This window comes from Halichoerus grypus, chromosome 12 (assembly GCF_964656455.1).
Source record: "Halichoerus grypus chromosome 12, mHalGry1.hap1.1, whole genome shotgun sequence".
Lineage (NCBI taxonomy): Eukaryota > Metazoa > Chordata > Mammalia > Carnivora > Phocidae > Halichoerus > Halichoerus grypus.
In genome coordinates this window covers 39,433,270-39,457,633 of record NC_135723.1, presented here as the reverse complement: position 1 = coordinate 39,457,633, position 24,364 = coordinate 39,433,270, and the positions used below count along the sequence as shown (strand labels likewise).

General features: G+C 41.5%; 1 protein-coding gene across 6 annotated transcripts in view; it reads right to left on the bottom strand.

Annotated features, from left to right (window-relative positions):
* DYNC1I1 (dynein cytoplasmic 1 intermediate chain 1) overlaps positions 1-24,364 on the bottom strand; it is a 308,167-nt gene that overhangs the window by 273,911 nt on the left and 9,892 nt on the right. For 5 of the 6 annotated variants that reach the window (XM_078059283.1, XM_078059279.1, XM_078059284.1 and 2 more), the window contains exon 2: positions 2,437-2,553. In XM_078059283.1, coding sequence (XP_077915409.1) covers positions 2,437-2,544 — 108 coding nt within the window. In that variant the 5' untranslated portion in view covers positions 2,545-2,553. Of the gene's footprint in view, positions 1-2,436; positions 2,554-3,394; positions 3,414-24,364 lie in introns of those variants that run through there. The other variant, XM_078059281.1, reaches the window with a different exon arrangement.

Here is a 24,364-nt window from a genome sequence, read left to right as displayed (position 1 = left end):
TTCCAGGTTTCTTGCAGCTACAAAATGCTCTAATTCCAGGAAAATAGAAGCCTTGAATTATAAGACCCTTCCAATAATGGGGCATTTTTTGGAAGACGGCCTCGTCAGCAGGGTCCTGATAAATGTAGCTGCCAACTGTACGGGCAGCATTCTCCTACTCTGGTAGCCAATCTCAGGAGTGGATGAACGGCCGTTTCTTACTGACCAGTTCCTCTGTGCCTTCCACTGCTCTCCAGTATCTCCTTATATCCTCACAGAACTCTTTGAGGTAGGCACTGATCTCTTCTCCATTTTACAAAAGGGAGAACAGGGTCAGAAAGGTCCCATACTCCCTCAAGGCCATTCTGTGAAGGGCAGAGCCAGGTTTCCCAGGTGCATTCAACTCAAAAGCCTCTGCGCATAACCACTGAGCTTTACTGCCTCTGTCTTACAGCACTGTCTGCTCAGACAAACCAAGTCATCAGAGTCTACAAAAGGTACTTCGACTGAAGGAAAGATCTGTTGCAGGGGGAAATAGGTTGCTGAGGGACAGGACAGGCTTTAAAGACGGTATAGTCCAGTGAAGCCCAAAGTCTGGCCCCATTGGGATCTTTCGAATTAAAAACTTTGGGATGGAAAAGGAGGGCTCTGAATTGCCATAGGAGTCCCTGGAGCAAGGTCAGGACATCACAGGCTTCAACCTGTGGAAATGAGGAGACTAAGACTATGTGACTTTAATTCCAGACCCAGGAATATGTAGAGTTCAGGTGTAACACGCTCCCCACCACCTGCCACTGCCTGTCTCCCAGGGCTCCGTCTGTTGTGTAACAGACCGAGTCTCCATCAGACAAAGCTGCCTGGTACAGAAACAAAAAGGGTGGCCTGTTTCGATCAGTCTTGTTTGCCTGTAATTTCCCCCCAAATGTGTAAAATGACAAAGATGAAGCAGACAGCATAATTTGGAACCAGATTTCCCATACCACATCACATTTTGTAGTAATTCTATGAAATTCAAGTTGGATATTAGAATGTCAGTTTAAAAGGAAACTGGTTATTAGTAAAGGATAACAGGTGCTTTAAAACTATAGTAAGCGTTGACATTTGAAGGAAAGGAAGCATAATAACCTAATGCTTTTTTTGGCTTTGCATGGAAATGAATAGCCATTCCTTGTCAATTCTCACCTCTGCTTCACTCAAAGACTGCATATATAGCAGCAAAGATCTCCAAGAGAAAAACGTTATGCGCACTGTCAAGGACAAAATAAACCAGGGCATCAATCAAAGTGTAATGGAACAGAGAGAAGCGAGATGCCAGAAGGCTAAAATGCAACTGCAATTATGTTTTACTTTGTTGGAAAATAATTGTTATAAATCTGTTACCTTGGTCTCCCAGCCTTATTTTATGAAACAACACTTATTTAGATTGGAAGGCATCAAAACACATTTTCTTTTTCCTTACAGAAAAACTCTGAGTATGGAAGCAGCTCTGGTTTCTAGACACACAAGTGTATCACACTATATAAAGTTGCCTTCTCAGAAAGCTATTCAAAACTATCTTTGGCATCTGGTTCTTTTGTCCAAGACGTGGGCTATTTCTCCATGACCACGACAAATTGGAGAATTAAAAATAAATTATCCGTTGGATCAAGATAGTAGAAGAAAACATGATATGCCAGCGACACACAGAGCTGGGAAGGGAGCCCCGGATTCTGGGTGTGACAGACAGAAAAGCTACATTTCACCTCTGGGTTTCTGCTGCTTTGTTGGCATAAAGAAGGGTTTCAGTGGAAGGTCTCTGAAATCTATTCGAGCCTTAATATGTCATAATTCTATGTCCATGGAGCAGAGTCTACTACTATACTATCTACCCTCTCGCCAAGGGAGGGAAATGCAGCTTTCCTTCTGTCAGACCTACAATCCTTGTTTTACCCTGAAAAACACATACCCCTTAAGAAACCATGGAAATCCACTGGCATCATTTTTCTGTTTTTCTCCTAAAATGTTCTGCCTGGTAGTTTTTAAAAATTTTTTTCTTAAAACTAACACACATTAAACACTAAGTAGAGCCTGGTTACTACTAAGTGCTTTACAAGATTAACTCTTTTAATTCTCACAACCCCACAAAAAATATATTACTATTCCCATTTTAGAATAGGAAACCGAGATACAGAAAGGTTAAGAAATATCTAACAATAGAGATTTCACAGACCACTTCCAGGGTTCTATGCAAGTCTGGGGTGAATCTGGGGCTTGGGGACCTCTGGACCATGGGTGGTGCTTGACTAGCACATAGCAGGTGACAATGACCTTAGGAGTCTGAGTATGTAGATATCCACTCATTTTATTCAGAAATCACAGAAGGATTCTTCTAGAGCGTCCTCTTTATCCATTTGGCCAGCCCCTCAGAATCAAGTGATTTTCTTTGTTCCCTGGAACACCCCAATACCCAGTATTTACCTCTTTCTTTTTCCTCTCCTCTTCCTTCCGTTTCTTCTCTTCTCTTATCTGTGCTAAGCGCTGTTTTTTGCGCTCTAGCTCAGCTTTTAAGTCACTTTTGTCAGACATGTTGGTTTCCTTGGAGGAAAAGAAAAAAAAATGTGAATACATAAAAATAAATTTTCTGTATTATCACTGCAAAAAATCATTCAAAAGCTTGAAAATGTGACTTTTTTACCATAACAGGTTGTATTACTTAGCCTATGTTGAAGAATCAAAGAAACAAATTAAGTTAGGTCTGGTCTCACACTACATAAATACTTACCTTTTTATGTATTCATAAATATTTGAAGCAATACAATGGTATAGTCTCTGCTGGTGGGAAGGATTATAGCAACTTCAGAATAAGCAAGACATTTTCTGTGCAAGTTTCTTAACAAATAAACAAACAAAAAAGAGAGAATCAAAAAAGAACCTTCACCAGGACTTTCAATTTAGATGATAATGGACCAATTCATCCCCACACTGAGAAAAGAAAATAGGTTGTCATAAACCCTTAGAGATGTGCCCCATTCAAATATCTATGGATTCACTAACCATGTCTCCACTGAGCCTGGGCACAGAGATTTCATTTTGCCTAACATTATATGCATCAGGGAAGACAGCCACTAAAGACCTAACATGTTAATCTTTTTCTGTAAAACTCCTCCTGAACTGTCACAATTAATTTCATCTCCAGGACAATCCTCTTTCTATAAAAGTTTCATTTGCATACACTGAATGCGATTGTGCTTTATCCTGGCACTTTCCCTGTCCCGAAGATGTTTGTGAACCCATGAAACAGTAGATAACACCACGGCAAGTTCTTGGGGGAAATTTATCTGAATGAAATTTAATTTTAACGTTAATGGGGATGGTGAGGCTAGTAGTGAGGGTGCCAGAAATATTTGCAAGTAAAATGAGTTTGGAAAAGACTCACCAAATTACCAATGATTATATTCGTCTTTTTTGTGCTCTCAGTTGGAAACTAAGAAAATGGAAACACCGAGAAATGAAGAAACCCCCTCTAACCCAAATTCCTAAAATAAAGTAAACAAAAAACAAAACACAAAAACATCCGTCAATGTCATGAGTATTCATTTCCATATTATTTATATGCAGCTGTGATGAATATATAATGAATCCCTACATAGATAACAGAGCACTGAAAGGCAAAAAAGAACCAAAGAATACAAAACAATGAAAAATCCTTCAAACTTCCTGTCACTGCCTTTACAAGGTAATCAAGAACCTACAGTCACCCTAAGACATACTTCTCAAAGAATACACACAGTTGGGAAATGTACTGTGCTAACCTCTATACATATTCCTGCTCGTGGTGTGATGGCAAAGACTTATGAAATAATAACAGTAGTAATCATAATAATCAATCTTTGTAATCAATTCATGATCACACCCTATCTTCATTTTTCAACAAAAATTGTTGGATAATTAATGCGTGCTCGGCACTCTATAAGGTTTCAGAGTACAAAAGATGAGCAAAACCAGATTCTCTCCTTCAAGGAGTACATAACTCAACTTTGTAGGCATGTGGTGCAGCTGGAGATGTTCTCCACGATATTGGCTTATTGATTCCTAAGTGCTAGGCATTTTTATCACATTTAATCATAACAATCCAAGGAGACCAGTATTTTGATTTATGCCTTGTTTGCAATTCGGATAATGGAGGCTCAGCAAGACGTAAGGCGGCACAGTCAATCCACGGCCGAAACAAAACTCAAGGATGTCCATGCTCTGAGCTGCTACACTCTGCTGACCCCAATGTACAAGTGTAGGCAGAATGCAGAGCAAAAGAGTCATTAAGATCTATTAGAATGAGCAAGGGTATACTTTGAGGAGGAGGTAGAATGTGAGCTGGATATCACGGGAGGTCAGGACCTAGCAAAGAAGGGAAGATACAGATATGCCAAGACCTATAGAATGGGAACCAGCAGGCTAAGAGATGTGGATGAATCCAAGCCAAGAAATATAAACTTTAGTTGGTAAGAATGGATATATGGGGGCAACAGGGGAAGCCTTGGGAAAACAGAAAAGTGAGTTCCATTTGGTATAATAAGAGATGGGAAGTCACAGCAACTTTTTGAAAGGGAAAGTGACAAAATAAAGATGGAATTTGCTCAAGCCTGTTCTTGTCCCTGCCTGGAAAACAGACAGGAGCAGAAACTGGAAATAAGGCAAGCTGCTGGGAGGCTGGTGCCAACATCTGTCTGGAGCGACTACACCTGCTTTGCAATGGTAGGTGAATGGAGAGACAGAATGTGGGGAATGTGGGCAGATGAAAGCATGCCAAGAAGGAAGAAGTAACTCTCCGTAGCCTGTGGGTATGGAAGCCAAAGAGAAAGATTCAGTAACAATTCACCTTTGAGAGAGCAAGGAGGATGGCAGTGAAGTTGGGAAGAGAAGGCAAGAAGGAAATCCTGAAACAACTTGTAGCAGGCTGTAATTTGAGTGTCAGTGGGATTTCTGGCCAGAAAGAATGCATAGATACAAAATTAGAGATTGGATGAGAAGCTAATGGAAACTGGAGCTGTGGGACAGACTTCTGAGTCATCCACCTACAAAGTTGAAACCTGAGTCACACATTCGAAGTCCTGTAGGAGCCAGGCAGACAACATGAAGAAGCAAAGCCATGAGGAAGGCCAGTCAGAGAGGAAGCACCTGCCTGAAGGAGGCAGTTCTACCCAGTTCCAACTGATGGTTGACATGGAAAAAGATGAATCCAAGTAGTTAGATATTCAGATTTTTTTTTCAAGAGAAACCATGGAACTGATAAAAGTCAAGTTTGTCACTAAAATATTATTTGCCAATAATTTTTAACACCAGTGGGCAAAAATCCTGGCAGGAGAAAATTAGAACCTAATTCCAGAAGCCGTCTGAGAAGTTACAACTACTCTTTCTTCCCCAGTGGGGACCACTCCAATTTACGTTTTTGACATTTTTTTGGCTGTCAGAAATGAAAAGTCCAATCAGGAAGATCACTGTTATAGCAATAGATGTGTCATTCGGTGCTGCCCACAGCCAGTGGAAATTTCTTAGAGTTTTCTCCTGCACATCTCCCCAGTTGCCACTGGCCTTCCTCTATTCCACCAAAAGGGTCTGTCACAACTTCAGCTATCTACTATGCTCATGAAGGAACAAACCATGTAATAACAACATCCTATATTTGTCATGATTTTCTGGTAAAACTGCATTCATGAGTAGGAAGTAAGGTGTATTTTCAGTACATTTCTGCAAAGAAGCAAAATTCTTTTTACAACTAATAAATATGTCTGACAACGTTGGTCCTTTGAGTTGGTGTTACCGGCCATAGAGCCAAAATTTTTTAAATAAACAACAAAAACACCAAGGGGAACTTTTAAAAAATATTAAGTAGTGATGTTTCAAATAACAGACTTCAGAGCCACAATTGCAAAAGACAGCTATAGAGTACCTTCCACTTACTGATTTTTTGGATCTACACCAAAACAGACACTTCACATCAACACCTAGGAGAATAAGAAATCTCAAGAGAACACCTCACAAAGGGTTTGGAAAGTCCATATTAGAGTAAATGAATGGGCCTTTACACATAGTAAATGGCTGCCACAGTGACACGAAATGCAGTGTCAGCACTGAACTCCACAGGCTTTCCCGGGGGGCTTGCCACTCTGACTCACTCAATCTCCCTGCACACCAAGCAAAGCAAATTGAGGAGCAAAGCCTGGGGGACGTGAGTTATAGAGCTTCCTGTGGCTAATGCAGGTCACTGCAAAGACAATCCAGACGCTCTCAGTTTAAGAAAATAAGAACCAAAGCTACCTGCTGCTAATTATTGCTCCCTTACTTCACACACACAAAGAGCTGGCCTCTTTCATCTTGAGCTGGCAAGGGGTCAAGTAGAAAAAATCAAACCCACCTCTGGGTGTAAGTCTCCTCCCTGTCTGATCATCAACTTAGTCTGCCACCCACCAGCCAACTATGGCTTAACTCCGCCCTAGCTTAGGGACAATTACAGCTCAGCCTCACTGACTTCATCCATTCCAGGGTCAGAGGATGCACTTTTATGATGCCTGCTCAGCTCTCTTCATCGCGGAGTCCTATATTCCAAATGCGTTTTCTGTTGGTGACTTTCTCCTTGCCTATATACTCTCTTACCCAACCCATGCTTCATAGCTCCTCCCACCTCTGCATCTTAACTCTCACTCTCCCGAAAATTCTCCAGCTCTACTATCAGTGTACAATCCCATTTCACTTCTTTTCTTTCTTTTCTTGTCCCCCAGGTTATCCTCCCACCACAATGAGAGAGATCCAAAAGTTCAAATCAGCTACTCAATTCCTTTGGGCTCCATATTATCAATCCTCAACCCCTATAATTTTTTTTGTCAAATTTCAATTCCACACTTCTGATTTCCTTTTTTTTTTTTTAACACAGAACATTATATTTCAATACACAACTTCTGTGCAACCAAAAAGTAAAACATCACAGTAAAATGTTGGCAAGAAAACATGGTATTTCATTTGCAAGGCATGGCAAATGGTTAAAACATCCTTAATCATAAATAATCTCTTAGAAACCAATAACAAAGACTCTAATATTCCAAGGGAAATGGCAAAAAAAAAAAAAAAAACACATGGAGGAAAATGAAAGAACAAATGACTAGTAAGGTTTAAGGACATATGAAGATGATTGAACTGAACAGTAACAGAAGAAAAACAATTTCTTTGTAATATCATGTTGTCCAAGATTAAAACATTGACGTCTAATGTCTACAATGTTTTAGAAAACAGGTCTCATGAACATTAGAAGACAAGATTAATGAGGACAATCTATACAACTTGGGGAAAATCTCTACTTTTGATTCAAAAATAGAAATTGCGGACATACTTGATTCTAATAAAGTGGAAATACTAGGACTAGTTCAACAAATTAGATGGAGAAATTCAAAATAATTTATATAGAAGCATATATATTTCCTGCATGGTAAATTTGTAGCTAATGCAGTTCCCTTAACCCTCATTCACCCTTCATTCCCTTGCTTCATTATAACTCACCTCCACCCTTCCTCCCAATGTCTCAGTTCTCATAACTTTTGCTTCAGCCCACCTCTGATGCAAGTAAGTGAATCAATGTAGGTAAAGAGCTTAGAATGATGCCTGGCAAATATTAAACACCCAAGAACGTTGTTTCTCCTCTCCCTCCTCCTCCTTCTCTACATCCCTCTCTCCTTCTCCTCCTCTTCTTTTTCTATTATTATTATTGTTATTACCTTTTTTTTTTACCCTGCCAACTCTTTCCCCCATCACTAAGTCCATCCTAATAGCCAAAGTCATCATTCAACGTTCACTGCAATCATTCAAAAAATATTACAGTGAGAAATACATTAAAGGTATAGCATGTAACTGATTTAGTAACCATATATCAGAGTGAGAACACCCAGTCTACGCTCCAAGAGAGTCTATGGCCCTTCAAATATAAGGAGCTTCTCAATCTAATGGATTATAAAATGGAAGGTACGTGGTTAAAGAAATGTTACTCAAAAAAAAAATGTTTTTTAAATTAAATGTAGTCATTTAATTTAGTAGTAGTAAAATTCTTCTCATTTTTTTCTGTTGAACATAGCAGTTACATATCAAGCTGTCCAGGCGGGCATCCTCCCCTATGTCACCCACTTCCTCCAGAGGATGGAAAGGCACATGGAGAAATGGTTTCTTCTCTAATGAAGTTAGTTGGAGGGAGGGTCACTCCTGCTGTTCCATTATAGAAATGCCTTATGGTCCTAAGTCTCAATGGAGGAAAAAATGGGGAGAGGAAGGAAGGAGGAAAACATGAGAGAGAAAAACATGGACACTGAGGAAGGAAGAAACAAAACAGGTACTTTTTTAAAGATTTATTTATTTATTTGGGGCAGGGGTAGGGACAGAGGGAGAGAATCTTCAAGCAAACTTCCCACTGAGTACGGAGCCTGATGCAGGGCTCGATCTCATGACCTGAGCTGAAACCAAGAGTCCAACGCTTAACCGACTGAACCCCCCGGGCGCCCCCAGAAGTCATTTTCACACTTGTCCTTGTCTTTCCGGTTAACCTTGCATCTCCTTCACACTTCCTATGTCCACCACACATCCGTAAAGAAAAGAAAATTTTCAGCATTTCTTGAACCCAATGAGACCTACAGTCTACATTTTCACTTCAGCACATACCATCATGGGATGGTTTAGTCCTGTCTAGAACCAAGTATCTAACAGAGGAGAAGCAAGGGGTTTAGTTCTGTTTACACAGCTGTCAAGTAATAGACCCTCCCAAGGCTTAGCTTTTGAACAATATAGACCTCGATTTCCTTTCGGTTGTCTACATTGGCAGCAGTTTGAGATTCCATTTCTAATGCTGGCATATGCAAATGTATTTTTAAGCTTTAAATCAGAATCCCAGGAGGTTTAAATCATGGCCCAGCTGTTGCCAGACTCATTGAAAAAAATAGCCAGAAACAAGTTCTCTTTTTCCTGCCTGGAAACAATTGCTCTTGTCAGCTCTTTACTATGAGCCATCGAACTTTTCATCTGCCTCTAGGTATGCATAAGAAATTTGATCTTGCACAACCTTGTTTCACCTTCCTGGCCTTTCATAAAATACAGTTGCCTTCTTCCACTTGGATACGTGGCCAAGGGATGATACAGACCACAACCATTTGTCCATTTTTACAGTGATTTCTCACCTTCGGTAAAAGGAGGGTTACAGAAGTCTCAAGAGGGAGTTGGCTGGTGAAAGATGTGGGAGGGTTATTTGCTAAATTTTTACAGCTGTCAGTACACTGGAAAAACAAAACTTTCAATAAAATCCATCTCATAGTAGGAAGATGCCCAGGCCTGGTCTACTCATACTGTAGATGAGCAGTTTTCAAACGTTTTGTTCTCAGCATCCCTTGATACTCTTCCTTCTCGGTGACCTCAAAGAGCTTTTGTTTATGTGAGTTACCTCTATCAACGTTTAACCGTGTTAAAAATTAAAACTGATAAAACTTTAAATATTTAATAATTCATTTTAAAATAACAAAAATAAACTTGTTACTTATTAACATAATATTATCATGAGAAAAATAGCCATACTTTCCAAGGCAAAAAAAAAAAATTAGGGAGAGTATAATTCTTTTACATTTTCACTTATCTCTTTAATATCTAGCTTAATAGAAGTCAACTGGATTCTTACAGTTGCTTCTGCATTCAGTCTGCTGGGAAATGCTATTTTACTTGTAAAGAAAATCTGATCTTACATAAATACGTATTCCAAAAAAGGAAGAGTATTTAAATAGCCTCTTAAGGTAATTGTGGATATTCTTCAATATTACATCAAAATTCAACAAATGTCAGTTTCTTAAAGTTGTTGCCATGTGAATATGCAATGACATCAATCAATGAACTTTTTGTACTCTGTTACATTAAAATTTATTGGTCTATCTTAAACTTTGAATGAATCTTTTACTCATGTATGATTTTATGACATTATGCATTCGTTATCTAGAAAATTATTTAGAAAATTATGCAGACTTCTCAAATGCTGACACATTTCATTGTACAATATCCCCAAATCAAACTTGGTAACGTCACTACCAAACTCTTCAGAAAAGTCTTCATGTATGGTAAAGCTGTCATGGTGGCAGATACAAATTTTCCAAAATTCTAAGTTTTGCTTGAAAGCTCAAATTTTGTCATTAGCCACAAATACTGCCAATTACGTTCTTGAAGTGACAAGCTCATGCCATTGATTCTTGAGAAAACTGCTGCCAAATGCCCAAGTCTGAATAATCATAGTTTGCCTGTGAATTGTTCCTTCAAGTAAACATAGTGTTTCATGAAAAAAGGCAGCTAGTTCAGCTCGTAACTCACACAATTGCACAAATCCCGTCTCAAGACAACCACTGAACTTTGGTAGACAGCAGAAGTGCCTTCTGTGTTCCCAAAGGTCACATAGTAAGGACTGTGGTGAGAGATTTAATATAACTATTTTTTTTTCTGCTTCATGAGGGACATTCTTTTTTTTTTTAAATTTTTTTATTGTTATGTTAATCTCCATACATCATTAGTTTTAGATGTAGTGTTCCATGATTCATTGTTTGTGCATAACACCCAGTGCTCCATGCAGAACGTGCCCTCTTAAATACCAATCACCAGGCTAACCCATCCTCCCACCCCCCTCCCCTCTAGAACCCTCAGTTTGTTTTTCAGAGTCCATCGTCTCTCATGGTTCGTCTACCCCTCCGATTTCCCCCCCTTCATTCTTCCCCTTTTTTTTTTCTTAACATATATTGCATTATTTGTTTCAGAGGTACAGATCTGAGATTCAACAGTCTTGCACAATTCACATCGCTTACCAGAACACATACCCTCCCCAGTGTCCATCACCCAGTCACCCCATCCCTCCCACCCCACCCCCCACTCCAGCAACCCTCAGTTTGTTTCCTGAGATTAAGAATTCCTCATATCAGTGAGGTCATATGATACGTGTCTTTCTCTGACTTATTTCGCTCAGCATAATACCCTCCAGTTCCATCCACGTCGTTGCAAATGGCAAGATCCATGAGGGACATTCTTAAGTGAAACAGGGTTTGTTTATTCGTTTAAACCACAAGTGCGGGGCAGTGGAGTCTGGTGTACCAGCACCACAGTTCCTGCTAAGGTATCAGCAGGGTCACCTACCATTGCTTTCACACCATCCCTGCAAATGTAAATATGGTGAAAAAGACAAATAAAAATAACGTTCTGTGGAAATAGTTGTGACCTTAGAGATTCCCAAATACATCTTGGATCCCCAAGGATCCTCAGACCACAGGTTGCCTTACCTGCTTCTGATAAGGTGGAGTTGATTCTAAAGCCTCTAGAGACTGAAACGAAATTTTGCTAAGAGTTGCTATAAAAGAACCTAGGCAGGGGGCTTTAGGAGGAAGGCTCCTGTGGAAGGCTTTGGAGGAAAGGCTCCATAGACTTACATATGAATGATTTCTCATTTCTCACTTGCTTGAGCCAGGTAATAGGTAAGGAAGAGAAACTGAGAAACCTTCTCTCACTCCTCGTTCTCTTCCTCCCCTCACTACACACACACACACACTCACACAAATTAATGGGTCTCAGCCTGGCTATAATGTAAACTAAAATGGTCGCTAATAAAATGTAGACTTCCCTGTTGTGTGAAAAGTCTTTAATTCTTTCGTTCTTTTAATTTTGCTGTTTTTTTTTTTTTTTTAAGATCTTATTTATTTATTTGACAGAGACACAGCGAGAGAGGGAACACAAGCAGGGGGAGTGAGAGGGGGAGATGCAGGCTTCCTGCTGAGCAGGGATCCCGATGTGGGCTTGATCCCAGGACCCTTGGATCATGACCTGAGCAGAAGGCAGACGCTTAACGACTGAGCTACCCAAGTGCCCCAATTTTGTTGTTTTAATCATTAAAATTATACATGTTTGTTTCAGGACAAGAACTTCAAAGATTATATAATCCAGTACTGGTATTTTACCCATAAATAGGGAAAGTGAGATGCAGAAACGTAAGTTCACTACCATTAAGTGGACAAGTCAGAGCTGGAAATACCAGATCTCCTTATTCTTGAATACTTTTGCCAAATAATGCTTCCCTTTCGGTGTTTACTTATTCAAGATTTTATCCATTTTAGTCAAAAGGAAGCTCTTCTTAAACAAAAGGCTTTTATGGTGGCTCCTGATCAGTCTACCTGTAGTCCAACCTTTCAGTCACTCTCTACCACCACCTGGTGGTGGCAAATGTAAATTGCATGGGAGAGCTGACACCAGGAGAAAAGGCTTTGCCTCTGAAATTCCCAAACACACCACCAAAGCCGACACTGGGTAGTCCCAAGACTGCAAAAGTTTCATCCACATACGAAGGATCTATTTATGTCAGTAAAGAACTACTGTTTTTGATGGGGGGGGATAAAAATCTCAGTACATACATACAGTTAAATATCTACGTTGATTTTTCTGGGCTCTTCTCAATTTTACTCACACTGGGTTAATTTCTTTACTAGGAAATCAGGCCATATTTCTAAATTAAGCTTTTCGTATCACTCTTGTTGGATTTGTGAGCTATATTTAAGATTGTTGTGTCTGCATATTATCTCTGGTCGCGCTTTCCCTGTTACAGGATTCTGAGCTACACAAATCGTCCTGCTAACGCTGTAAATCAAGCACAGGCAACTGCGGCACATTACACAGAAGAGACTCTTAAGCACTCAGCACAGAGGCCCATTATGCCAGAGAGAAAAATCAATCCAGAGGGTATCTGCCCTCTCATCTAGTTAACAGAGTAGAGATGAGAGCCCTTAGAACTCACAGGCCTCAAAAGCCATTGTCATCTTTGCCCAAAAGTTCTGGAAAATGTTGAGTTATTTCTGACCCCGACAGTGCATTCCACCAATTGAGAGACTCAACAAGCGTCTCTTTGTTAAAAGAATCATTCCTCAATTAAGGGAATCAGCCATTCATATCTTAGCGTATCTCGGAGTTAATATCAGGCAATATCGAGAGTCCTTAGGAAGTGCACCATCTCAAGTAGCATCCTTGAAAGAGTATGAAACTAAAGATGGGACAGTTTGGACAACCAGAGGGCAGTGTTTTGTCACTAAGAATTAGGACAGAAAAGGAACCAGAAAAGAGAATCAGAAGAAAGGAGACGAGAGCCCTCTGGGGAATATCAGGAGGGAAACTAGAGTGAATTAAGAAGTGAGACTGTGTACAAAGAGTCCTGCAGAAGCACCCAAAGTCAGGTCAGGATAGATGGGAAAGATGCACTGCCTGCCTAGGCCAGATGTCAGGTAAAGAAGCCAAATAAAGAAGGCTACCACTATTACACTTCATATGATATGAGACTATGTCTCTGGGCTCCTAGAGGTTCAAAAGCCCTTCAAGGCAAACAGAAAGGAGCTTCTCTACCCGAAGGGGCATTTTTGAGGAGCACATGGAAAGGGGCAACTTCTCCACAGACCATGATGTCATCTTCCTTTGAAACCTGCACAGTGGCTCCTCGGCCTCATCTTGGACACATAATGGGCATTGAACAAACACTTGCTGTTACGTAAATGGTTAAAGATGCCCCTCGAGTATTGGTCCCTCCACTGTTTATTTCTTCACATCAAGCTAGAACCATCATCTCAAAGCCCTGTGGCCCCAAACACAAATTCTGACATATCCAGTTGCTTTAAATATAACTCAGATAAGCATATTTTAGCCATTTAGAGCCCACCTGCTTTGCCTACCCAGCAAAACTTCACCCAATATCTGCTAGCTATAGATAAAACACCCACCCCCCGCCCCGAGATTCCCCACCTGACTGCAGGCGGCATCTCCTAGACACATTCCCGCTTCCCTTTATGGGAGGTGGCACCATGCTTCAGGGTCTAGAAGGTCTCCTGCTATGAGGGATGTTCCCTCTCATGCAACACTATCCAAGGGCCACCCAATGAAGTGTGTCGTGCAGTGCTTCCACCTCAGGGTCTTGCCTTCTCCTTGATCAGCCCTGAAATCCTCAAACTCACCGCACTCTCACAGTCCATTTTCACCACACCTCGCAATTTCGCCACCTAATATTTCCAAGCCTGCCCTTGCCTATCTGTGTCCATTCATGTTGCCCAATGCCAGTCTTCACGTGGCTCATCTGACAACCACAGTGCTCTTCTCACTGATCTTTCTGTCCCCATGCTAACCTTACTCCCTGATGATCTCCACATCCTCCACACTGTGTCAGGGTGATCTTCCTGTCGCTCAGATCTGATGAGGACACTCCCTCGACTAAAACACTTCGATGACTTCCTTCTAGATGCAAAACACGTCCTAACTCCCTGCCATGCACAGAAGATGCTCTTTTTGCCCATCTCTCTGTCCATGTATCCTTCTACTTCTTAGTTCACATTTTACTGGCATATATCAAGCTGTTTCCTTCCTTTGTACCTTTACAAATTCCAGAAATGCCCTTCTCACCATTCATTACCTGATGGATTCCTATTTATCTGTCTGTCTCAGCTCAATCACATTCCCTTCAGGAAGGCCTCCTAGGGCTTTAAGCCAGGGCCAAGAACTCTTCGCTGGTGGCCCTAGAGCACCCTGTGCATGGTCTGCTGGAACACGTGCCTCGCTGCCTGGTTATGTCCTGTTTATGTAATTCTCTCCTCCTGCTACACTGAAAGCCCCTCAAAGGGATGGGCCACATCTAATCTATGCCTGTTTTTCTAGTACCTGCAGTCAGTGCTCAGGAAATGTCTCTTGAACTACTAAACATCCATTAGATAGAAATGAGAAATCTGTGGGGCAGTTAAGCGTCTGCCTTCGGCTCAGGTCATGATTTCAGGGTCCTGGGATTGAGCCCAGAGTCTGGCTCCCTGCTCAGCGGGGACCCTTCTTCTCCCTCTCCCTCTGCCCCTCCCCACTGTTCATGCTCTCTCTCTCTCAAATAAATAAGTAAAATCTTTTTTTAAAAATCTGTGATTTTGCTATCAGTAATTTCCTAATCATCAATAAATTGTGTCAGTGCACTAAGCTTTTAAATGACCAAACTCCAAAGTTCTCCCTAATTATGCAACCAATTTCTATTCCCACGGGCAGGGTGTGGGAATGGATTTGTCACCCACTCATACAAATGTGCAACGAACACATGATCCTAACATTGCCTGATCCACTGAACTATATTTTTTCCTAAATCACTACCATTATATACCCATTGATGTAATTTTTTCCTGCCTGGTTTACATTTTTAATCTCCGTCTTCTGACTCTAAAAGGATTATTTAGCAAAAATCCACTCTATTTATAACTGACAGCCTCTGTTGTTTATCTCAACCGACAAATTCAGAAATCTAGAATATATTGCCCAAAATGCCTTGAGGATAAAGTCATACTGACAGTTGAGCGTTCTCTTTAACAGTGATGTAAAAATATCAGTGCTCTAGAACACAGCCGTCTTGCACTTGAAGTTGTTTCTCTGAGTTGCAACGATGATGAGTGAACGTGTCTCAAAATAAACAACTCTCAGGTAATCTGTGGGGCTGATCTTTAAAATAACTGATAACAAGCAAATCTTCAGATATGACCAGCTTTGGCTTTGACTCTGCTGTTCCCACAAAGGGGCCAGATTTTCCGTGCAGCCAAGTTAAATCAAGACAGCCCTGGCCAGTAGTCCTGCCCAGAGTGGGCACTCTATCCTGATAGAGAACAGGGAAATTCAAAGTGCCCAGATGCTCCTGCACCTTACAACTAAGAACAAATTTAAACTGTCATCCCAAAAGAAATAGGATCAAGACACAATAAAAATAAGGAAAGGAAAAACTGTAAAGCTGAAATAATGAAGTCAGAATAGATTTTCTCAATATAACTCAGCAATATAAATGTTCGCAGCCAATCTGTTTTAAATTTCTAAAAATATAAGTTATTAAGATATCTCATCTTACAACCAATTAATTCAATACTCTCCCAAATTAACTACAAAACACTTACAAACTTGTAATTAAGCCTACCTAATTTTAAAAACCATCCATCCCTGCTGATGTTATGATGAGTGGAGAAACACATGCAGAGGGACCCCGATCAACACCTCTGACATGTGGAAAGCCAGGATTCAAACCCCAACCTCTGGAGCACGTGCTCATAGCTGCTGCACATGCCTGTAGTTGTAGGTTTATCTCGTCTTCCCTGGCTCCACCCTACTGGCCTTAGCATCTACATTGGTTCATTCATTTTCCTTTGTGTTCTTTCTTTGCCATAACCACCCACACGTCGCATAAGCAGTTTTGCCGCTCATGTTTGTTCTACAAGCGATAAAGAATAAGAAAGCTGAGAAAAACACAAAGATCTTGTAAATCGATGTAGTCCGTGGTATGACTGTGCTCGCAAGGATGCAGGCAGAGGGTTCCATGGAGAGGGTGACATAACAGACCGTCAGAGAGGAAGACGAGACCAGAGGACGGCAGGAGAGGGGTGCCTCCCAGGCAGAGGGAAGAAACATGGGCAAAGGTGGGGAGGTGGGAGAGAGAATGGCCAGTCTGTGGGATGAGTAAGTTGATACGGATGGAGCACTGAATACAAAAGCAGATGGAGCAAAGTGAGGGTGGAAATACAGCCAGATAGCAGATCTCAAAGGATGAGCAACCAACCATCCCCATTTGCCGAGAAACAAGGGGGTTCTCTGAATGCAAGCCTTCCAGCGCTAAAACCAGGAAAATGCCAGGCAAACCTGGACCAGCTGGTCACCCTACAGCCAAGGGGCTGCCCCGCCATGCTTTTAGGGGCTTGGAACTTCTCTGAGGCAGCAGGGAAACACGGAATGATTTGGATGAGTACAAGACCAGGTAACTTTTTCCTAGCTTGCAATACACACGACAACAGCCTTTTTAAACATGGGTTGCAACCCACTGGTGAGTTACAAAATCAAGTTTGCAAGTAGTCACAGGTGGCAGTTTTTGTGATGAACAGATCAGAAGTATTAGAATGCACTGTACATGATAAGGGCAATGACTGGTTCATGGAACTTGTTTTGGACATACATATATTCACTGTTACATATAAATATTATTTATTATTATTAGCTGCAGTTAAAAGAGTTTGAGGTATATGGAGCTAAAACAATTTTAAAACTGGCAAATTTTAAATGATAAATGTATCTCTACCTTTGTCCTTTCTCGGCAACATTTTGCATGACATGACACCCACAGATCATAATGATATTTGTACAGCACACTGTGGGAAACAGAGAAAGCTGTTCGCTCCCACAGGAGACTGACCCGGGCTCTAACTACCCTGAGAGCCAAGAGATTAACATCCAAGTGCACATGTAACCTGTAATCCATTTGCAGATCGCTGGTGGAAACACTCTACCACAGAATGACCAACCAAGGCAAGCTCAGCGCTATTTGTTTAAATCTACCAGAGAAAGTGAAATCAATCAATCAATCAATCAATCCCTGGATACTTCAAGGCACAAGCACATCAAGGCAAATAGAGTTACAAAGGTTAACCCGCTTTTCCGGCTTCCCAGGAATGTCCGTAAGAGTGCAGAAAATCAATACTACCAGAAATGCACAGCCGTGACATATTTCCTGCAGACCATGTCAACACAGATGCCAAATGACCCTGGGATTTGGGAATTTGCTATTTGTCCCATCAGCACAACTTTTATATTCCTTTTAGAAAGCAAATACCCATCTGAAAAGCTTGGCTGCAAAATCCCTCGCCTGGCCCCGCACACACAGTAGTCTGTATGTGAATAGATAACTCAGTGGTATGAAGGCAGTCTTCACAACAGATTTCTCAACCAGTCCTAAAAGGCTTGAACCTTTCTGATACTCATGTGTATTTTTTACTTCAAGATTTTAAAAAAAAAAATTAGCTAGAGTCAGTTTCAACCATCTGTCTCTGAGTGAAAATAGGATGCAGGCTTGTGCGTATTGGCTTTTGAAGAAAACCAATTTGGCAGAAAGAATTAAAGAGAAAGAAGAATTATATCTCAATTTTCAAGACCATATGAAGGAATAACAAAATATCCAAAGTAAGTAGTAACTTTTATGGACACATCTCCCTCCTTTTCTACCCCTTGGGCTGTCCCCATTCCTTGGGGTGTCACCATCACCCCAAGGAATGCCTGTCACCATCCAGGCCGATGTCCTTCATTGAACATCACTCTGATTAGACCAATGCCAAACAGTCATAGCCTTGGAGGGTGGCAGAGTGGACATATAAAAGTGACTTCCCCAATTTGAGTGACACTAGGTGTGGTGGGAGATGATGAGAGCAGGTACACTCCAAGAATTTGGAAATAATGGAAATATAGCACGATCACTTTCTGAGAGTTCAACTAGACCTTACATTAAAACACAGGCCATCACCCAAGTCAGAACTATAATGACAGGACCAAAACATCACAGGTAGGGTGATGTCATGTAATGTCATGGAAAACCATCACATAATGAGTGGTGAACAACTATAAAAAACTGTTATAATTAAAGGAAAATGGATTTGAAATGACAGGAAAAGTGCTGTGGAATTTGTTCAGGTTTTCTGCAGTATGTCCGGGAAAAGGACACCCTAACCAGTTGACACCATCTTTTCTGTGTGTCCGTCAGGAGGGTCACCATAGTGGCATCAGGCCACCACCTTGAAACACCAGCTGTGAAACTGCTCCCCATGCTCTGGCTCCATGTACATCATCCAACCTTCAGTCTTCCACACTTCAACTAAAGGCAACTCCTGAGTTAGCCTTCCAGTTAACTCAGGCCAAAAATCTTGGAGCCATCCCTGATTTCTCTGTCAAATCACACATCCAAACCATTAGCAAATTATTAAGGCTCTATTTTCCAAACATGTCCAGAGTCAGCCTGTTTTCACCACCTCCCCTACCATCACCCTGTCCAAACCACCAATATCTCTCATCCGTATTATTGCAAAAGCCTCCGAAATGGTCTCCTAGTTCCTACCCTTGCCCCCTCTCCTTGTAGGCTATTCTCAGCTGTAACAGTAATTCTTCAGAACACAAGCCAAATCATGTCACTTCCTTGCATAAAGCTTGCCAGTGGCTCCCATCTCAGAGTAAAAGCCAAAGTCCTACAATGGCCTCCGTGGCCCTACACAATCCAGGCTCATTACATTTCTGACCTCATTTCCAGCCCCTCTTTGCTGCTATTCCTCAAACACATCAGGTACACTCCCACCTCAGGGTCTTTGTTTGTGCCATCTCCTTGGCCTGATACTAAGTATATGAATGACTGGCTTCTTTAAAGCTTAGATCAAATTTCATCTCATTGAGGCCTTACTTGACCACCCTATTGAAAAGAGTAAACAACTCCCCTCACTGCACCTGCATTCTCATGCCCTTCTACTGCCTTATTTTTCTTCATTAAGTGTATTACCAATTAACATATTCTATAACATACTTAAGTATCTTTCATTGTTTCTCCCTTCCCCAGAATTTAAACTCCATCTATATTGTTCACCGATGTATTGCCAACTTAGAATAGTGACCAGTAGAGAGTTGATAATAAATATTTGTTGAATGAATGAACAAAGTTGGCTTCAAAAATGTGCCTGCATGAGCTCCTCCCTCTCTTCCCAGCCTTGTTCTCTATAAAGTGTCAAAGCTCCACCGTCTTTGAGATTCTCCTAGGTTTGTTCCCCACCCTCCTTCTCAACCCTTTTGCTATGATCTGGTGTCCTTAGTTGTCATATGATCGCCACACCTGGAATCTGCCTCCCTTCCCAGTCCTTTTGAATGTATTATGTGACTGGACTATCTGCTTGATTTTTCGATACCCATGTTACCTCTGGACCAAACCTTCAGGATTACCCCTAATCCCCTCAGGCTAGTACTGCCCCAACCATGCCCAGCTCAGACCTCTGATACCAAAGGCCTAAGAACCTGAATTCTCAGATTTCAGAATACTGATCTATAAGCAAGGGCACTGTGATCCCACGGGAAGTTAGGTTTCTCCTGGCCAGTCAGTAAGTTGGCTTTATATTTGTTGCCTAATATATAAACACATACTTGCTTGTGTGAATTCATCACTAGACCACTAGAGAATTTTGGCTACATAAGAACAGTCTAATATCTAGACCCTCACAACTAAGATTCAAGACCTTAATCCTGCCTATCTATAGAGCTGACCGCTGACTGGCCCTAATGTCTCCATCTCTGCAGCTGCAATACGAGAGCTGACTGCAGGTGAGAGTGCTGATGGCCAAGCATGTCACCTGCTCATGTTCTTAGCGTGGGAACATGAACCTACATACATATGCACATACAGCCCCCTGAGCCCAAATTCCTTTGGCAGATCAGAGCACCTATTCTCTCCACCTCTCCAGTCCCTGAACAGTGACCCTTTGTGGGAAAGCAGTAGAGGATGAAGGAGAAAGAGAGTGGGATGATTTACCTGATGGGAGGAGATGTGAGAATACTTTGTAGATATCTGAGCAAGGTTCCTTCCCCAGACATTTGTAAAGGAGAGAGAAGCACACTAATCAACAAAATTTTCTAATTTGCTAAGAGCCAGGAAGCCCAAGTAGTTGGCTCCATGATGCGAAATTTATCTTTATGTTAATACAATTTAATGACTACTCACTGAGCCCCTACCAAGCAAAGTCCCTCCTGGATGCTGTGAAACTTACACAAATGATTGAGATACATCCATCTCCAAAAGCTTGTAACCTGTGAAAGGGAACAGACCATGCCGCCACCAAATATGGATTATCTTAAGCTGGTTATTTTTTAAGAAACAGCAGATATAGGAGAAGCTCTAAAAACTTAGTAGAAGTTGCCCTTTTGTAAGAGACACTTAAATGTATAAGGGAAGTCTCCATTTCTAAGGGTTCTCCCTCTCTGTACCAGGAAAAGGATGACTCAGTCTCCAGAAACCCTTATCAGTGAAGAAGGCATGGACTTAAACTTGCATAATACCTTTACTCCTGATGACTTTCACCCTTACCCTGGTGACCTCCCATAACCCCCAACATCTTCTTTTGTGGTTAGCTGGAAATGTTATGTAAGTGGTGGCTTGAGACCTTTTGGAGAGTTATTAAGTTTTCCTGGGTTTCTCCCATGTGTACAGGAAGTATACAAGTTGTTAAACTTGTTTTGTTTTCTTCCTGTTAATCTTTTTTTTTTTTTTAATAGGGGGAGGGGGAGGTTCTCAGCCAAGTACCTAGAAGGATAGAGAGAAAATTATTTTTCCTCCCCCACATATGGTAGGGTCTGAAAACAGCAGCTCTGCTGCAAGGGACTATGGGTAAGTACATGATGAAGGTTTAAAGAACAAGGAGGGGGGCACCTGGGTGGCTCAGTCAGTTAAGCATCTGCCTTTGTCTCAGGTCATGATCTTGGGTCCTGGGATCAAACCCTGCATCCGGCTCCCTGCTCAGTGGGGAGTCTCCTTCTCCTACTCGCCATGCTTGTGTGCTTTCTCTGTCAAATAAAATCTTAAAATAGTTAGATAGAAATATAGATAGAGCGAGCACACGGAGGGCATGCAGGAACTGGAGCAGAGTGAGCTTTCTGAAGGAGGACCGTGAGAGCCACACACGGAAACATGGGTAGGATGTGAACTGGGGAAGCATTTCCAGCGAAAGGAGAGTAAGCATGAGAGAAATGGCAGCGACAGGAGGTAGAGGTCTGCGTTTGGGGAATGGCAAACAGTTTCGCTGGTCTGCAGTGTAAGTCAAATGGGTTCAAGGTGGCAGGGTGCAATGGGGGACAAGCTGGAAAGGTTTGTGCTTGGTGTAACATTCTCAGGTCATAATTCAGATCAATTGTTTCTGCTCTTTGGTCTCTCCTCACTTCAGAAGCAAGTTTTATCTATTTTAAAACCTGTAAGGGTCTTGAAAAAAAATCAAACATTTCCATGTTAAACAAATCCAATCTATTCAAATGTGTTAAGCAATGCAAACAACTAGAATTAACACTTCCCTTACATATCACACCTTTGCTGTATATGATGAAAAAGCGAGAAATCAAGTGCTCAAAATAGGTGCTTTAGCATTTGTAATAAGTTCTTTGCAGAACATACGCATTCAGGGTGAGGACTCTACCCCGCCCCGCACCCCCTCCCCCAGGAGTCTCATAGTTTGCTTTTTCTTCATGCTGTAAAAAGAATATGGTGGTTGGGGGTTTCTGCCTTTGAAATGATGTATTTGTCTAGCCGACTTTGAATATCATCAGGGCATATTAAGAGATTACTGAATGAACAAATAAATGAACAAATGAAAGAGTGAGCCCGAGCCCTCAGCTGCATGATGATGTGGCCAGTCTGGAGTGAAGTTAGATGCAAGCATTTTTTGTTTGTTTTTAATGGTTGTCATAAGCTGTTAAATTTCCTTCTACCCGCCCTGACACTGCTATAGCATTCCCAGTGTCTGGAAGGCGCTTAAGGAATGATTACTGAATGACTGAATGTTACAACTTGAACAATTCCGTGGGAAAGAAAGTAGACACAGATTGTCACATTTATTTTTCCAGTTTGGCACCTGCCCTCTTATTTATGCTGGCCCTAGTGAATGGCAGAACCCGGCCAGTGGTGAGAGTGATGCAAAGCAGGGGTGCCTGTGTGGCTCAAGTCGGTTCAGCAGTTGAGTATCTGACTCTCGATTTCAGCTCAGGTCATGATCTCATGGGTGGTGAGACTAGCGTAGGGCTCTGTGCTCAGCGGGGAGTCTGCTTGGGATTCTCTCTCTCCCTCTCCCTCCCCGTCTGCTCCTCCCCCCGCACACACACTCTCTCTAATAAACAAATCTAAAAAAAAAAAAAAGTGATGCAAAGCTCTCTCTAGTACATAAAATCACAGGTTCTTAAATCCAGATTAAAAAGAACATGGAGATCACCAAATACTGGCCTGCTCTCTCAATGATACAATAATCCCTTCACAGAAAATCCTCGCTTGGCAGTGGCATGCTTGAACTCTCAACTACCTTAAAAGTAGCCCAGTCTATTTTTTTAATGGTTCAGTCAATCAAATGTTCTCCCTTATCTTGATATGAACTTTCCTTTTTCCTAGAAGTTTGGGCTACAGTAGAGAGGTGTCATCGTACGTACTTGTGAAACATAAGAGTCCTCATGTCTACCCTTTCACCTCTTACAGCCCAAACACTCTGCAGCATCCAGTCAAGTTGCACTCAAGGAGCGGTGGGCGAAGGGGAGATCCAAAGAAGACACAGAGGAGAGAAAATGTGTACATCTGCCAAGATGAACCACATAGCCTTCCCTCTATCACACCAGCCTCTAGTTCTTCAAACCTTTACCAGTGGTGCTAGGCCCAAGCCCCTGGACCTTTTAACGTTTTGGACTCAGACACACAGAATGCTTCCATGATTTAGCCACAGTGGATGTGTACCACGTTAGATTTTAACTTAACATCACTTTGAAATGCTGGGGATAGAAGTCAGGGGGCTAGGAAATGTGTCCTCAGCAGGCCCAAATTCCAAGACAAGAACAGAGGCCAACCTGATACTCTTAACAGTCTCTAGGTGAAGACTGCCTCACAAGCCAGGGAAAATGCAGACTGACCATCTGGCCCTTATGTTGCACTTACCCTGAGCCCAGGACTGCTCTGGTGGGCACAGACAGAAATGTTCAATATGATCCTGATTCAGAAGGCAAGGCTTCCAGATCCTAGGAATTACCAAGCCCACATACATTTGGGGCCCAGAGACCCAACGGGGGACACATTCAGGAAGTTAAATGTTTGTACTGAACACATCAAAATGATCCACGGGGAAAAATTTAAATCCTATAAGAAATGAAAAATTAAGTAGGATTTATTCTTTCAAATCTCACCACAACATTAGGAAGTGGCCCTATTATTATCACTCCTGTTTTATTGATGAAGAAAATGAGGTGCAGGAAGGCAAAATTACTTGTCAAGGTCACAGAGCTAGTATTTGGTGACAGTGAGATTTGAACTCCAGCTGCAGAGGTCACACTCTCATACTGCCTCTTGACCACTGTTATGATTTGTTCTGGGATCAAATTAGACCCAAGAACAAAAAAGGAAGATGAAGATAAAATATTAATGATTTTGCCTGGTTGACAGTGGTGTCAGGTCAGCCTGAAAATTCAAAGAAGTGATTATTCACTTAATTATTAATCACTTCCCTTCTTGGAACTTTGTTATACTTTTATTAGATATTTACCATGTTTTACCTTATGTGATAACCATGCGATATATGTGATAACACATATCCATATTGTAAATATATTAAACTTTGCTATTTTTCCCTGATTAGACAGCAGTCCCTAAGATCTATACCTTGTTCTGGGGCACCTGGCTGGTTCAGCAGGTAGAGCATGCAACTCTTGATCTCGGTGTTGTGAGTTCAAGCCCCACGTTGGTTACAGAGATTACTTAAAAAAAAAAATAGTAATAATCTTAAAAAAAGATGCGATACTT